The sequence below is a fragment of the Ascaphus truei genome, chromosome 1 (assembly GCF_040206685.1).
Source record: "Ascaphus truei isolate aAscTru1 chromosome 1, aAscTru1.hap1, whole genome shotgun sequence".
NCBI lineage: Eukaryota > Metazoa > Chordata > Amphibia > Anura > Ascaphidae > Ascaphus > Ascaphus truei.
The window spans coordinates 476,604,793-476,620,959 of record NC_134483.1 but is presented as its reverse complement, the minus strand read 5'-3'; the positions used below and the strand labels follow the sequence as shown (position 1 = coordinate 476,620,959).

The 16,167-nt window shown below is 40.6% G+C and overlaps 1 protein-coding gene and 1 long non-coding RNA gene across 2 annotated transcripts in view; one reads left to right on the top strand and one right to left on the bottom strand.

The window, feature by feature from the left end:
- Nucleotides 1-16,167, top strand: part of UBE2K (ubiquitin conjugating enzyme E2 K) — a 53,125-nt gene that overhangs the window by 27,439 nt on the left and 9,519 nt on the right. Inside the window, exons 2-4 of the mRNA XM_075567756.1 lie at nt 1,820-1,913; nt 14,126-14,184; nt 14,882-14,964. Coding sequence (XP_075423871.1) covers nt 1,820-1,913; nt 14,126-14,184; nt 14,882-14,964 — 236 coding nt within the window. The remainder of the gene's footprint in view (nt 1-1,819; nt 1,914-14,125; nt 14,185-14,881; nt 14,965-16,167) is intronic.
- On the bottom strand, nt 449-15,317 carry LOC142464293 (uncharacterized). The gene is made up of 3 exons (XR_012787635.1): nt 15,214-15,317; nt 3,945-4,151; nt 449-796 (listed from the first exon to the last, which is right to left on the bottom strand). It is a non-coding gene; the product is annotated as an uncharacterized LOC142464293 (long non-coding RNA).

Genomic DNA, 16,167 nt, shown 5'->3' with positions numbered 1-16,167 from the left:
CTGCTGGCACATCTCCCCCGCACATCTCACATCACACACAATCACAGCCCAGATCCAGCCAAGGACACGCCCCCTCCCGTAGTAGCCATGCCCCCCGCTCATGCTCTAACATTTTTGCAGGACACCCGATGGAAACTTAGACTGTCCATAATTTGGGAGGTGAGTCATATTGGAAGCTCAAAATAGTTGCGTTGACCTACAAATCCGCAGCAGAATGTCCAGTAAAAGTTTTGTTGTGCCACGTCGTGCCGTTTGTGAGATTTCGATGCTTCGGACATACAAACAAACAAACAAACAAACGGTATAACAAACTTAGAAATATAGTATAGATAGTCATCTTTGATTCATGGATCTTGAGCACTGATATCTAGAACTTTGTTCTTTTTCCCCACATGTTAGTCCAGTTGCGATAGTGCAGAGTAAATGAGTACTTCAGTATTCAGCTCAGCAATAGTGATTTTATAAGGATTCCATGAGTTTAACACAGATATAAAAAAAAAAATAGGATAACAAAGGCAGATGAGTAGGAAATGAGTGGCAGAGAGAATAGTGAATAAATACAGGGTAAATATATGGATGAAAGGGACAGTGAGAAATAGGACCATCCATCAGAAGTGTGCAGGGGGGTAGAGAGGTTGATTTCAACACTTAACAGAATGAAGGGAGAAACATCCGCATTGTCCTCTTCTTTTAGTGTCAAAGCATTATCATTTTATGCTCACATTTTCCTCGTTGAGTGTTTTTAGATATTCCTTGGAGGATTTGCAGAAACACTGTTGCTCATCAGGGACTACTGCTATACAACAACAAAATAGGGTTTACAGTTCAGTGGTTGATTCAAATTCCTAGTCAGCAAATTTAGCGGTTAAGGCAGGTAACATTGCTTATCTGGGGTATGTTGATATGTTTTGACGAGCAAAGTAAATAAAAATTTCCCTTTGGAATGTCCTCCGCTGAAGAAAATGTGTGAAATACGATGTTTGCCATTTGCGCTTTCATTTTAGGGAATTTTTTTCGATACGGCCTTGTGTTGTGCAGGCTGTGTATGTAGTTACCCATTTGTTGAGGAACTTCTTGTGAAAGCTGCCAAATCAAAAAGCTGTTTATTCATATTCTTTATCCTGACTCTGGGAACCCCCCTGGTTCTGGGAAGGGACTTTTGCTGTAACACTTGGAACCCATGCCAAACCTTGGTACCTATACGAAACAATCTCCATTTTAGTTTAACCCTTTTGAGTGCCGGAAGACTGGCAGCACCCAAGTGCCACTGGTCTAACCGTCACTCAACCATGTTATCGCATGGTGCAGCGTTAATGTGGTCATGGACAGGCCCACCAGAACGTGAACAAAAGTGGAGTGGTAAACGCAACCTGCGGCACTCAAGGTGTTACTATAGCACAGCGTATAATGTTTAAGTGCTGGAAAAATTTGTCTAATTTTTATATTTTGCTTTTGAATTAATTGAAAAACATATTGACCAAAACCACTTCAATGTCTTAGTAGCCGTATTGGTCCCGGAGAAAAGTTGTGTACAATCTATTTGAAAAAACCTTCAACTTCTTCTAAGGTTGAAAGTTTTTTTTTTTTTTTTTGTGTACACTATAATTATGTCCACGAAGAACACTACTGTGAGGGACTGAATCAAATGTAAAGTTCATTCCAATAAGTTGTTTACATTTATTTTACCAGGTACAGTATGTAGGACTGCCCCATGAAATTATTTTTAACAAGTGAATTGCTGTCTTATCACAGAATGAGGGGAGGGCTTTCAAAATGTTTTATATACTAACATGATTACTTCTCTCTTTTTTTGTTTAAGACCAGCAAAAACCAAATCAAAGTAGATCTAGTAGACGAGAATTTCTCCGAACTGAGAGGTGAAATAGCAGGCCCCCCAGACACGCCTTACGAGGGTAAGTGCTGCTGATGTGATAACTGTGCCATTTGTATTTACATTTATTTAATGTTTTACGTTTCTAGAAAGATTTTATAGTTTTAAATGAGAAGGTAGCTGCAGTGGTTTCTTATGTTTTTTTTTCCCCCTCACTTGGGCCCATATTTATTAAGTAATGTTATTCTAGAAGACCCCTTCTGGTACTGAAACACTTATGGCCCATTTATTTGTGTAGGCTGTTCGGTTGCATCCAAAGCTAGAAGGTCCATTTGATAGCCTGAATAATTTTTAAAAGAATTTTTTTAATTGTTTTAAATATTTTAGTAGGAAAACTTCAAAGAATGCCTCCTGTGTTCATGTGTATTCAGAGATTCAGAACTGAGACACATGCAATAAACATAATTAACCCTTTTGCTGGCATGGGCCTTATAGCGCATGGCAGCAAATGTGTTTCATAGTTAAAACATGTTTTAGGGAGTGAGACTTCAAAAAGGTAGCACCCCCCAAGGAAATTTAAGTTTTGAGTTGAGTAACATGGATTGCTGTTTAGAAGTTGGGTAACTCTCCTTCTGCAATTCAGTTCCTGAGTCTTAAAGCTTGAAGGACAATCTTGTTACCCACATAGTTTTGGCCAGCTGCAGCATCTTAGTATAAATAATGTATACCTGAAACATCCCAAGTAGTCCGGCATGTGATGGCAATGGAACAGATTCCCAGCTACCTTTTTACAGAGACTGAAGACTTTCTATGCAGCCTGGACCCTTTGGCTATTCTCGTTCTAATGATTTGTTCCTGGAGCTATCCATTATTAATGCCTTTTGATGAAGAGTAAATGCTGCAGCTCATGATCTCTTCATGCCCTTTGCTTATTTCAGTGTTTGTTTATACTGCTATCGAAGTAGCAATCTTTTCCCATAATGGCAAAAGAATCTTACGTTGCGCTTGGTGTTTACAGCACTATCCATGGAATTTAATGGAATGAACCAAAGAGCTGATAATCTAGTTTTTGTGCCTAAAACAGGAGATAAAGGGATTGCCCAAGTTCACAATGAGCCAACACTGGGATTGTGACCGGGTTCAGCGGCTTGAAAAGTTAAGGACTTTATTATTGAGCTACTCCTTCAGTTCCTAAATGTTTATTAAGGAGTATAAACGTCTCTTCAGTCAACCATATGGCTGCGTCCATAGACACTACAGCCGCGCGGAGGCTGAGGGAAAGCAGGTGCTTTCCCTAGCCTTAGTACACGCGCCGTCCAGGGGTGTCTATGGGCAGGCCAGTAACGTCACGGAGGGCGAACCGCTCACGTGACCGCCCGAGAAATCAGTTTTGACTGATTTTGCGTGCATCGCACGCCCCCTCCCGCTTCCGATTGTGCCCGCACGCTGTATAGACGCGATCACTGCTTTTAGGCAGTCTGATCGCTCAGCGTGCGGACGCATCTGCGCGGTCTGCCCCTGTATGGACGCAGCCTATGTCTCACACAGCTTCTACACTCCTTTGCAAGTCTCTAAAACATCATATGGTGCATAAACTACTCATTCAAATTCTGATTGACCTTTACAAAAAGTGACCTTGCCTTCTTGCAGGAATATTCCTAAAGCTCCTCCTAAATTAAACAAGAAGGATTCACAGTACTGAAAATGTTTCGAGGAAGTCTGGGTGAACGTAGAGCCATCCATGGACTAAACAACCAGCCACTGTATGTTTGAGACCAGCAGGGCGTGTACACACCAAACTGGGCTGTGGGTACAACCCATTGCTTTGTCAGCCTTTAATAATAATAATGACCTGTAATATTTTCTGTGGAAAACTCTCCCACTTATCATAAATTGTGACTCTGGGGTTGGCATGCTTTGTGGTATGATAGATATTTCTGTGTTAATTTTTTTCTTTTTTTTTTTCTTAAGTTAATGCAGCAATCGCTGGATTTATTTAACCTAACCAATTTATACATATAATGGTCATTTAGTTCAGTTTTGTCATAGATGAGTCACAACTGTGATTAAAACAAATTCAAGGATGAGGAAAAGGTTATTGTCTGTTAATTACCTGGGAGTTATGATTCTTTTTTCCATCTCAATTACATTCTAAATAGTTTTTCATAATTGTAGCATAGGTCATGGAAATCGGTGAGTGATATAACAGATTATATCATAATAATGAGAATGGCGCTGACTCATAGGCGCTCAATGTGGATCTCAGTAACTCATCTCTTTCATCTCAATGACACCTGTCTCAGTCTCACTCTCCTCTGACCTGAGGATTGAGACAGTAGTGGCAATATTGTTCTTTCTTTACATTTACCAACTTTTTCTCTTCATTAACACGATAACACCATTTCCCCCCCCCCTTTCTTTCCCCTTCCTTCCTTCCAAAAAATAAACATACTGCAACATATTAAAACGGCATTTCCTTTAAAATCCTGTGTGCCTTTTTTTTATCAGTTGCGTAGTGTAACGTACAGCACACCTGTGAGTATGTGACTTGCATATGTGACAATGGTTAATACACACAGCTATCTAGCTGATTCACTTTTCTCTATACATGAACCCTCAAAAAACCTTTATTTTGACTTTTAAGCTTTGCCTCAATATTATAGAAACAAAGTTAGGCAGTCTTTTATATACTTAGACAAACGCCATCTTCACTGTTGCACCGGTGTACTTCATATGCACATTCGGATTTGAAATATGACAATCTAATTATTAAGTTTGCATGAGAAACAGATCTGTCCTTTGCACCTCCTAATCAAGTGTTTGGCATCATTGGATTTGTCTCATTGCAGCTGTTATAAATATCTGTTTGTTCTTGCGAATTGCTGTCAGGCCCAGGATATATCTAGTAACTTTACCCAGCACTTTGGGCTGTCATTTTTGGCCACACCCCTGGTATTCCACAGATCACAAAGGCATCCCCTTTCAATTTACATTTAAATGGTTTTACGTTTATTCTAGTGTCTGGACAGCCATAGTTTAATCACCCCACTTAAAAAGACATATCCTTATCTCTAGATCAGCACACAAAACTAGACACGGACAGGGGTTCATCCTGCCATTAACCAATTCACGTATTTTTAAGACAATTTGTAACCAACATGGACCTCTGAAGTGCCAGGTTTATTAAAATACTGAGTATCTCATGATATGACACATAGTATTAGATTAATATTATTGTTTATTTGTAAAGCACCAACGTATTCCGCAGCGCGTTATAATTGGGGTACAGCGTTATTCATATTGCATAAACAGAATGACATATCAAACAAGCGCAAATAGACACAAAAGGTTCAGGGCCCTGCTCGTGCGAGTTTACAATTTAGAGGGAATAAGGGGCAAGGTTGAAACAAAAGGTAAAGTGGCTGCTCATTGTGGGACAACGTATGCCTCGGGTGGAGTATGGGTTCAGTTGCACTGCTGATGCCATTAAGGTTCGGGGATGAGGATTTTTAGCGGGTGTTAGCGTGGCGTTTAATCTAGCTGCCCAGCAGGTCCCAATTGATTTCGAGTTTTTTTAAATGTGGAAAGTGTGATGGTGCGTGGTTGGGAATTTCAGAGAGAAGTCTTGTAGGTTGGAGTGAGAAGAGGTAAGGCAGGAGGATGTCATGGGCAGAAGGTAGAGGGCGTTTAAAGGTATATAACTATTCCTTGTCTCAATCCATTCCCTTCACCCCCCCCCCACCTGTTGTACTTGCTACTTTCGAGACCTTCCTCCATTGACACCTCTGCTCTAGCATCTACCTTGAACGCTAACCTCTTCTTTCTCTCCTTCCTCTGAACCTGACAATCTTGTCAACTCTTACAACACTATCCTCTCCTTCTCACTTGATCTATGTGACCCTTCTCGGCTCTGGCACACCCATCCCTCTAACCCATGACCAAATTCACAAACACACTTTCTTCGCACTTGCTCCTCTAAAAGACTATGGAGGAAATCCCACACTCATGCTGATTTTCTGCACTATAAATTTCTCGTCTGTTTTTTCTCTGTTCGCTCTAATGCTAAACACAACTACTTTTTCGCCCATCAATACTCTCAAATTCAAACCATGCCGTCTTTTATGCTGTATTTGACGCCCTACCCTGACAGTGTACTTCCTCTTCCCATCCTTCCTTCACTTCTCTCTCCTTCGCTGACCATAAAGGCCAGGTGGATGCTATCATGTGACTGTTCAAATGTATAAATCTGATACCACTTTAAGGGAAGCATGAGCAGCAGGGTTTAGCATTGGCAACTTAAGAATGCTGCATCTTAAAGTGACCATCTTTAAGTGAATAAATATAGTTAGTCTATAGTTTGACTATAGGTGGACTTGACACTGCATTTTTCTGCAAACACTTCTACACAAGGCAACAAACTGGTGAGCATATCTGACCACACTATTATCCCATGCTTGTTAGCCTGCACATTTAACCCCCCCCTCCCCTGTACACTTTATTTACTGCAGCCACTTCCAACACTTGACTGCACACAACTACCTCCCACATACCTCGCCCCCCAAATACCTCTGCAAACCCTGAACAGACCCTAGCATTGCAAATGCAGCAAAACATTTTGGCAAGGAAAAGGCACACCTCTGCTGTTTACTCACTCTCACTTAACTCACTTGACTCAACAGATTCATGCAACGTTGCCTAACGTAACATAATCCATATTACACCACATGACCAATGAAAAAATGAAGATGTACGGTTAGCCTGTCGAAACCAATCCACAATCGACCAGTACATTAAGCGACAAAGACTTGAGTGGTTTGGCCTCAACACCACACGACCCATAGGCTGGAAAGTGGACCGAAATGCTCCAAAGAAAACGTGGTCGAACCAGGTGGCGCAAAATCTCAAACCACTCCACTTCACAGTAGCCGAAGCCCAAAAAGCCACCCTAAACCGAGAACAATGGCGCGGAATCACTAGACATTGACCATCCTGCTGCTGGCCTCCACAACGCATCGCTCCTTACCTTATTAAAGATGAAGCAATGTCGTTTACGGAGTATATACCATACCAACGTTACCTACCTCTGTGATAATGAACCTGGTAGTTCTCAACTTTGTTCTTTTTGACTTCATGGACATGTAACTCTATCCACTACAAACTCCTTCCTCCTGGCTCACACCCAATATCATTTTACACTCTGGACTACTCAAAAGCCTTCCAAATCTACTGAATGTTGGTGGAGAACTCTGAAATCCAGCACACCAACCACCGCTCATTCTAATAGCAAACATCACAAATGTACAACTCAACCCAAATCACAAACCTGAACCTCATTCTGGTAGTACCCCTATAGCCCCACCCTCTCCAACACTGCCCACAATTATCAATTTTTCCTAGTATCTGAAGAGGAGATTACACAACTGCTCCTCAAATTAAAACTAAGCAGCCAATGTGGACCTGACTTACTGCAATCTAAGTTCATACGGCTTGGTGCCCTAGCCATTGCCAAACCACTTGCTTCCCTACTCAACTCAATTTTGTGTGCAGGCCATATCCCTAAGACCTGGAAAACTGCCAGAGTTGTCCCAATCTGTAAAAGTGGGGACAAAAACACTGTCTCAAACTACAGGCCAATCTCCTAATACTATCCAAAGTCATGAAAGAATGTGTTCACTTCCAATTAAGCGATTTACAAGACAAATGTCCCTAGCCAATTCCAATCTGGCTTTTGCCCAAACACTCCACAGTAACTACCCTCCTTAAAGTTTGCAATGAGATCCAGTGTGGAATGGAACTGGGATAACTTACTGGTGCAATATTCCTAGATTTTGCTAAGGCTTTTGATACTGTTGATCATGTTATCTTGATTAACAAACTCCAGTGCTCTGGAAGAGGGACGCATGCTTTAAACTGGTTTAATTCCTACCTATCGGGTAGATCCCAACATGTGTATCTCGTACTAACTCCAACCCCTTGGATATAATCTGCGGTGTCCCGCAAGGCTCTGTTCTGGGGCTCCTACTCTTCTCAGTGCCATTAATGACCTTTCTACAGCTTGTATGGAAGCCTCAATACACATGTATGTGGATGACAATCTTATATGTACACAGCCCTAGCCTCTCCGACCTTGAACAAATACTTCAATCTGACTTTTTGAGACTTGCAAATTTGGATTTCCTAAAAAAAACTGTTTTTAAACACTGACACGACTGTAACAATGGTATTTGAGACCAAGGCTACATTTTTTAAAGCTTCCAATAAATGAGCTCCAGATCAGAACCAACACAAATACCATCCTATCCCGTGTTACTAGTTTTAAATATGTTATATGGTTTGACTCCGATTTAACATTTGGGTTGCACATTAATACCCTGACATCCAAAACCTATGCCAAACTAGGTGTACGTTTATAGGAACAAATCCTCCCTAAGTCTGCTGGCCAGAAAGCGCATCGCACAGCAGATGCCAATGCCAATGAAAGATTATGGGGACATAATATATGGCATAGCACCCCAAACTCACCTTGGCAAACTTGATACCCTCTACAATTCAATATGCCGTTTTTGTCCTCCAATGCAACTACAATACATCACTGCGAAATGCTTAAAGAACTAGATTGGTCATCACTTGATTCTAGGTGCAAAGTTCATCTCTCCTGTCTTGCCTTCAAATACTTTCTGGGCAAGTTACCTGTCCATCTGAACAAGCTCCTCACCCCTACCACATGAGGCACTTATCATCTGAGATCTGACTCCAAACAACTGTTCATGGTCCCATGGTCCAACCAAGTATCAGGCCGCTCCTCTCACCATGCACCCCACAACTGGAACAATCTACCGCAGACTCATAGCCGCTACGAGTCTAAGTTCTTTCAAAACTAAAGCTGTCACACATTTTAATCTGGTCTGTAACTGTTACATACTCCTATAACATATATTATCTTTTACTGTACATGCAATGTCTTGTATATAATGTATAACCCTATTCACTTAATGTAACTCTGTATTTGTAACCATGTATTTGTCGTCATAAATCTATGCCCAGGACATACTTAAAAACAGGAGGAAACGCTCAACGTATTACTTCTTGGTAAAACATTTTTATAAAATCCATAATGAGATGCCTTCTGTCCATTCTCCATCCTCTCTGCCTCTACCTAAACCACCACATTCTTCCACTCTGACTCCCTTTCTCCTGTTAGAGTTGGAAGTTTGAAGCTGATCTTCTCTTCACCGTCTAAAACACGCCTTTTCGATCCTATTCCCTCACACTTTACCAGAACTACTGTTCCGGTCTTAGTCCCCTTTCTCACTCATATCTTCAATTCCTCCATCCTCTGACACTTTCCCCTCTGATGCATGCAGTGGTCACATGTATTCTCAAGCACTCCACACCCTATTGGCCTTACTAACTACTGCCATGTATCCCGCTTGCTATTTGCCTCCAAACTGTGTAGGTTTCTTGTGTGGGATCAACTTTCTTAATTCCCATACCCTCTTAAACTCTCTACAATATTTATTTTGTACAGCTCACTCAACAGTGTGTTCTCACTGAAGTAGCCAATGATTTACTTGAATTAAAATCCTGTGGTCATTTATCCCTCCTTATCCTACACTATCTCTGCTGCCTTTGATTCGGTCGGGCACTCTAATTTCCTTCATATTCTAAACTCTCTTGTGATCTGCAACAAAGCTCTCCTGATTTTCATCATACCTCTCCCTTCACACATTTTCTGTCTTTGTTGCCAACATGTCTTCGACTCCTGTTGATCTGTTTGTTGTACCTCGGGTTTCTGTTCTTGGACCTCCTTTTCTCTCTACACAATATCCCTTGGTGACCTCATCAACTCTTTTGGTCTTGGGTATCATCTCTATGCAGATGATACGCAGATCTATCCACCCCTACCCCCACACCTGTAATCCAGTCCCAGGTCTTTGATTGCCTCCTGGCTGTATCCTCGTGGATGGAACTTTGCTGCCTCAAACTTATTGTCTAAATTTGAGCTTGTATTCCCCCCTAAATATCACAGTGTACTGTACTACCATCCAAGAAAAAAAGGGAATTACACCCTGGCGCATGAATAAGGAACTGACGAGTAATAGAAGCTCTAATGGTATACCAAAATTCCTAAAGAATTGAGTATGCAGTATTAAATACAATTTATTAAAAATACTCTAAGTACAATTTAGTAACGCCTCACCAGGAGTCTTATACACAATTGATCCTATGTCTTGATTAAGCTTAATCAACCCGCACTACACATACACAATTAATAGGATAAAATATACAACAAATCTATCCAATCGGTGGACTTCTGCAAAAAAAGATGAACAACTATAGTGCACAAGAATAGTTGTTTCTGCAATTGTCCAAATCTTCAGTGGATATACATTCAATTGATACTGGCACTATGGCCCAATTTAAAAAACTTTTCAGCATATAATCCCCTCTTGTTAGAGGAAATATTTGTTGAAAAACTGTGTGGAATATAGTTACACACTAAGTTGAGTGCATTTGGCAGCCTGGAGTTTTTATAAGCAGTGGTCGACAAATCACCAAAAAATCTACTCGCCGAACAAAAAAATCTTCTCGCCACCTAGTACCACACGTGTGCTGCTTGGGCCAATAAGAGCTCGCCACGATGTTAAATCCACTCGCCCGGGGCGTACAAATGTATAGGTTTGTCGAACACTGTTTATAAGTATTCTTTTTAAAGATGTTATATTCTTGGTTTGATACTGTAGTTGCTTCACTTAGAGGTATGTAGATATATTCTTTGTTTAGATTGATTTCCTGAAAAGGGTAATGCCAGGTAGGAGAAGGTTGTAGTAGTCGAGACGAGTGAATTAGTGATATTTTGGAGGTGAAGACGACAGGACTTCATGAGGGAGTGAATGAGGAATGAAGGTGAGGCAAGAGTTGAAGATGACCCCTAAACAGCGCGCTAGGGGTGTTGATCGTGGTATTATTGGCAAGGTTTTGGGCTGTGAGGGCAGAAGCCGGTACTGGTGCAGTTTGGTAGAGAAGCAAGTTAAATGTGGACAGTTAGTATGGGTAAAGAAAAGTAGATTTGTTTGGAAATGGTAAGATCAGGGTTATAAGAAGAGCATTCATTTATGTTGGAGGAAATGGTAATTAGAAACGCGATTTCCCCCAGAAAAGTTCAGCGGTGCATGAGCACTTTTGGAAGTAGCGGGTAAAGTTTGTGTGCGCCATGGTTGTGGCTTAAATTGTCGGGAGCAACGTGTGATGCGAGGAGCCATCTTGTCTAGGGCTAGTAAAAGTGTACTATTGTATAGAGAGGTTGCTATGTCTGGGAAGGAAAGAGGAGAGGTTGTAAAAAATTTGAAAATTGGAGGTTTTTGTACATGCATGTTGGAGTAGGTGTGTTGTGGATGGTGCAGAGGGTTGAGTGAGGTTAAAGGTTAGGAGGTAATGATCAGAAAGTGGTAATTCTAGAGAAGTTAGACTGAGAAGAAAGCAAGAGAAAAGCAGGTCAAGGGAGTGTCCGTTACAGTGAGTAATAGAGGTGGTCCATTGGCAGAGACCATAGGAGGTGGTTAATGAGAGAAAATATTCAGCTGAGGTCTCAAAATAGGTAGGTCTATGTTAGTCTCTCAGGATGAAAGTAGGCGTGTCAGAAGTGAGGAAGCAAGGTGTCAAAGTTGTCAAGAAATTAAGAGGTTGAACCAGGGGGGAAGGAGGGGGTGGCTAAGATGGGGGGGGGAGGGGTAGCTACCTGAAGCTCCTGAAATTCACTTTCCGCTGATAGATTGACATGTTGCTTTACCGACAGTTGGCAGTTTGATAAACCTATTGTTTGTATTGATTTCCGTGTGCGATGGTCTTCCACATGGTTATTAACATTTAAGTTGGAAGTTTAAAAGAACATTTTGGAGAACACCTTGTCTAACCTCTAACCAAACACCAAAAGTTGGATCCCCCACTGAGGAAATAGTGTGAACATGAAAATACAAATGTAATATTTCAAGCATGAAACTTTTTTTGTTAAGTTTTACCTGGAGCTAAGTTAGTTGGGAGATTTCTGAAGCATGAATGCCCCTTTTACTGTTGTGAGGCCCCATTTTAGCAGAAATGTCACCCATGTATCCAACAAAGAAATTGACATGTCCCATTCCCATCACTGTCCATGAGACAAATTGATGAAATATTCCCAAGCCCAAAATCAGTGCATCAGAAAAAAACCTTTGTGCAGTGTTAGAAATACATATATAGATGCGGTTTGTGTATACTTGGAATAAATAGTCCACATTTCGCTCAAGAACTTATTGATCCCACAGATATACTCTTGATTTGAAGTAACATATAACCGGATGACAATCAAAATGAATAAATGTGAACAAGAGAGACTAATCCCTCGTGGGGAGAAAACCTAAAGATAATTTCTGTCTCTCAGAATCTAATGCTGCACATGAAATAAAGAACTGAAACAGTCCACAGTGATTTACAGAACAAAACCACTTTCCTTTGAAAAAGGCACCGTAGAAGTACACATGGGATTCCAGTAAGTGCACAGTGCAGTGAAACACTGAGGGCCGAAACTGGCAGCAGTATAAAAAGTTTGACATAACAAAAAACAGGGTAAAAAATACTAACGCGTATCGTGCCCTACTTGTGCTTTATCAAAATGTAGGACACAAAACCGGTTGGTGTTTTTGTACCGTCTTTTGTCATATAAACTTTTTATACTGCCGCCAGTTCCAGGCCTCTGTGTTTTCACTGCACTATGCACCATTACTTCTTCCTAGCTGCTGCAATATTTCCTGAGCTGGTTAACTCTCTGCTACACTCCATATGCAGTCCTGGGAACTATGAACACGTTTAATGGGTTAAATGTGGCTGTTTGCCATTCTTTATTTTTGGAATCCTTTCAATGACCCTCCCATTCTTGATTTCTGTGGCTGTTTTACCAACTGATAAATTGGTTGGTACATTCCCTGTGGGGATTTTATATTGCACTTCCAAAGGAAAGTCCTCACCCCCCCCCCCCCCCCCCCCAAGTCAATACAAATTGAGATTGTGCTGGAAAACCCCCTGTTTTATCTGCAGATACTTGTACAGAGAATGTAATGAAAAAGGGATATGTCTCTGAAACAGGAAAATAAGACATCGGAGGAAATCTCGTTGAAACAGTTGTCTAGGATTTCATACCGCTACATTTGCTGCTGTTTACACTTCTAGAAGTTAGATCAAGTGTTGGCAACTAGAGTTCTAAAGGGCCACTAACAGGTCAGGTTTTAAGGATATCCCTGTTTCAGACACACAGATACCCAACAAGCTCTGAGAAACCCCAAATATTACCACATAATATATATATGTATATGTGTCAAAAGGAGAGCCAGTGGTAGTGGCTAAATGTATACAACAAAAACAAACAAAGATGCCCAAAGCTACTTCCAATGTGACAAAAATACACAGTGCAATACCTATATATTCCTGTTTCAGTACAGGTGGCTTAATGACTGAGCCACTGATTGAGCAACCTGTGGGGAAGCAGGGATATCTTGAAAACCTGACCTGTTGCTGGACCTTTTGAGGACTGCAGTTGTCCACCCCTGAGTTAGATGAACGGGGCCTGTGTGTGGACGGTGGAGTTACAGTAGTTCTCAGCAAAATAATTATATAGAGATTCTTGAAATACTCCCCCCCTCCCACCCCCCCCCCGCCCCCCTCACCTTGAGGCACTATTTTCTGCGCACGTCTTCATTAGATAATGACATCTTTTTCATGAAATCACTAAGTGTTGTCCCAACTCCACAGCTCCCTAGAGCTACATTGTAACCGCCTTTGAGAGACCTACTGTGCGTTTGATTGTGGAAATCTTAGTCTTGCTCAAATTTCAATAGTCTATTTAAAATGTCCCAGATTATGCCTCCAGGTTAACCTACTTTAAAATGGGTTACTTTTTCTTAGCTGCTGGCCTCAACTCCTGAAACCCATCCCAGTGACTCCTATTCTTCTGGTACAACATTTTTCTCTCTTGGAGTTGAAAAAAAGTCCATTACTTTAAAGGTGCATTATGCTACAAAGCATAATTTAAAACACAAATGATATTTGTTTTTTCATTGTTTTAGCTACACTGTGTCGGATAATTTTTTGAGGGTTTAAATTGTATCTTGAAATTGTCTGTGGGAACCTGAATGTGATTGCATAAAGTACACACTGAAATCTTCTTATCCCTCAATTGTCTTAGTAATTGGTGACACGACTCAAGTATTTAAAAGTACAAATCTGGAGGCATAATGGGAAACTATTTATTTTCTTTAATTACAGGTGGGCGATTTCAGTTAGAAATAAAAATTCCAGAAACATACCCATTTAACCCTCCTAAGGTAAGTAGAGACGGTGTGAGGCACTTTCAACGTCTGCTGGTTGAAGCCTTAAGAAGTATTTATCAATTGCTTAACTCTTCTATGTTAGATTAACGGCGTATTCCAATTTCTACAATATTGTAGCAAACCAAATATTGCTCTGAAATGCACTTTTTCCCGTGGCTCTTCATTTTTTTGATTAAGTTGTATTTCCTTTCATGTGACTGTTTGATCCGTGGTAATTTTCACATTTAATCGGTTTCACAACAAAATTACTAAAAGGTTTCTTGTTAAACTGGCAATTTTCTTGTTAAATGATTAAAGAAGTTTGGTAACTTTTTTTTTTTTTTTTTAACCAGGCATAAAGAATCTAAGCTGTATCGCTCGTGATATATTGTGCAGTATTCTAATCTTTATGAAGATAATTGTATATTCAACCGCAAAAGTGTTTTATTCAGTTGTGATCAAATGGGACTCCATTTGCTTACATGCTTTTTTTATTGAAATGTATTTGTGTGCACTTTGTGTTTTCTCTCAGAATTGGCCTTTTTTAGGGAATTGCACGCAAAAGGCGGAAGAGGAGACTTCACTACTGTTTTATTGAGGCTAGAATGACAACACTGCACATTTCTGTGGCTATGTACAAAAAACATTTAAATGCATCTAGTGGTTTTTGATCTTTAGCAGCCGATGTAACCATATACTTTTTGTGTTCTAGGTGCGGTTTATTACCAAAATCTGGCATCCGAATATTAGTTCAGTTACAGGAGCGATTTGTTTGGATATATTGAAAGACCAATGGTAAGGCACATATCACAAATACATTCTCTTACGATCTACCAAGAACCTTTTTTATTTTGTTCCATATATTTTATGCAAGGCTTTCAAATGAACTTGCTTATGTGTTTTATACATGAAGAAAGACTTATTCCGTCATAAAATCTCTTTGGGTGTCTGTAAAGAACTGTTGTGTTGGTGCAACCACAGGTATTTTAAAATTACATACATACATACATACATACATACATACATACATACATACATACATACATGTTTTTCTGCACAAGGAAACATATCACCAATCTTCGTACCCTACAGAAATCTGTGCTCAATGGAAATGCTGATAATACATTCCTATGTAGAGATACAGGCAGGTGAACTGTAGAGGCAAGAGACAGGGAAAAAGCTTTTACTAACAGTGTTGAATAACTTGCTGTCACGTACGACCCCCTGCTAGCACGCGACTTGCATACGGGACAAGGGTTAATACCGACGCTCGCAAGTGCACCCACTCTTCACCTCCGCAAAGGTCCGCCAAATGGGCAGTATCCCCTCTCAAGCCGTCCCAATATACCACCGCCTAGGATAGCACACAAGTGAGCATGTGACTTTAGATATGGAACCAGGGTTAATACACATGGCTACTCTAGCAACCCCCCCTTCTCCTCAGCAAGGAACCAGCGAGTTAGTATTAATCTCTACTCAATTGCACGTCATAACCATCCACTTTAACATAACATCAACTGTAGTAACGTGTGCCCGAGCTTAGTAAATTATTCTCTCCAGTGTGCACCAGTTCAATCAGAGCCCAAAGCATTACTTATTAAATGTTTTAATATATATAAATACAGTGCTTAGATTACAGAAAGGAGATACACAATAAACATACAGTTGCAATATAAGGCAGAACAGTTTCTTAAATTAAAAGGAATAAAACAGAAAATCCTATACAGTACATTACCAAAGGACATAGGTTCTTCCCAAAGAGGTAATTGATAAGAGGCAATGTCTTATCCTCAATCTGGTCTCCATAAAACTCTGAAGCTAACTGCCATTCAAAATCCTGTAGCCAACTGCCAACTGCCTTTCTCAAGGCACCGGCAGGAGCCCACCCCCTCTACAGAATACTTTGAAGCTACCCTCCCCCGACCAGGTCTGTAGGCCTTGGTTAAAACAGGTAACCCCTTTAGTGGGCCATCCAGGATGCAGAACAGACCAAAGAAA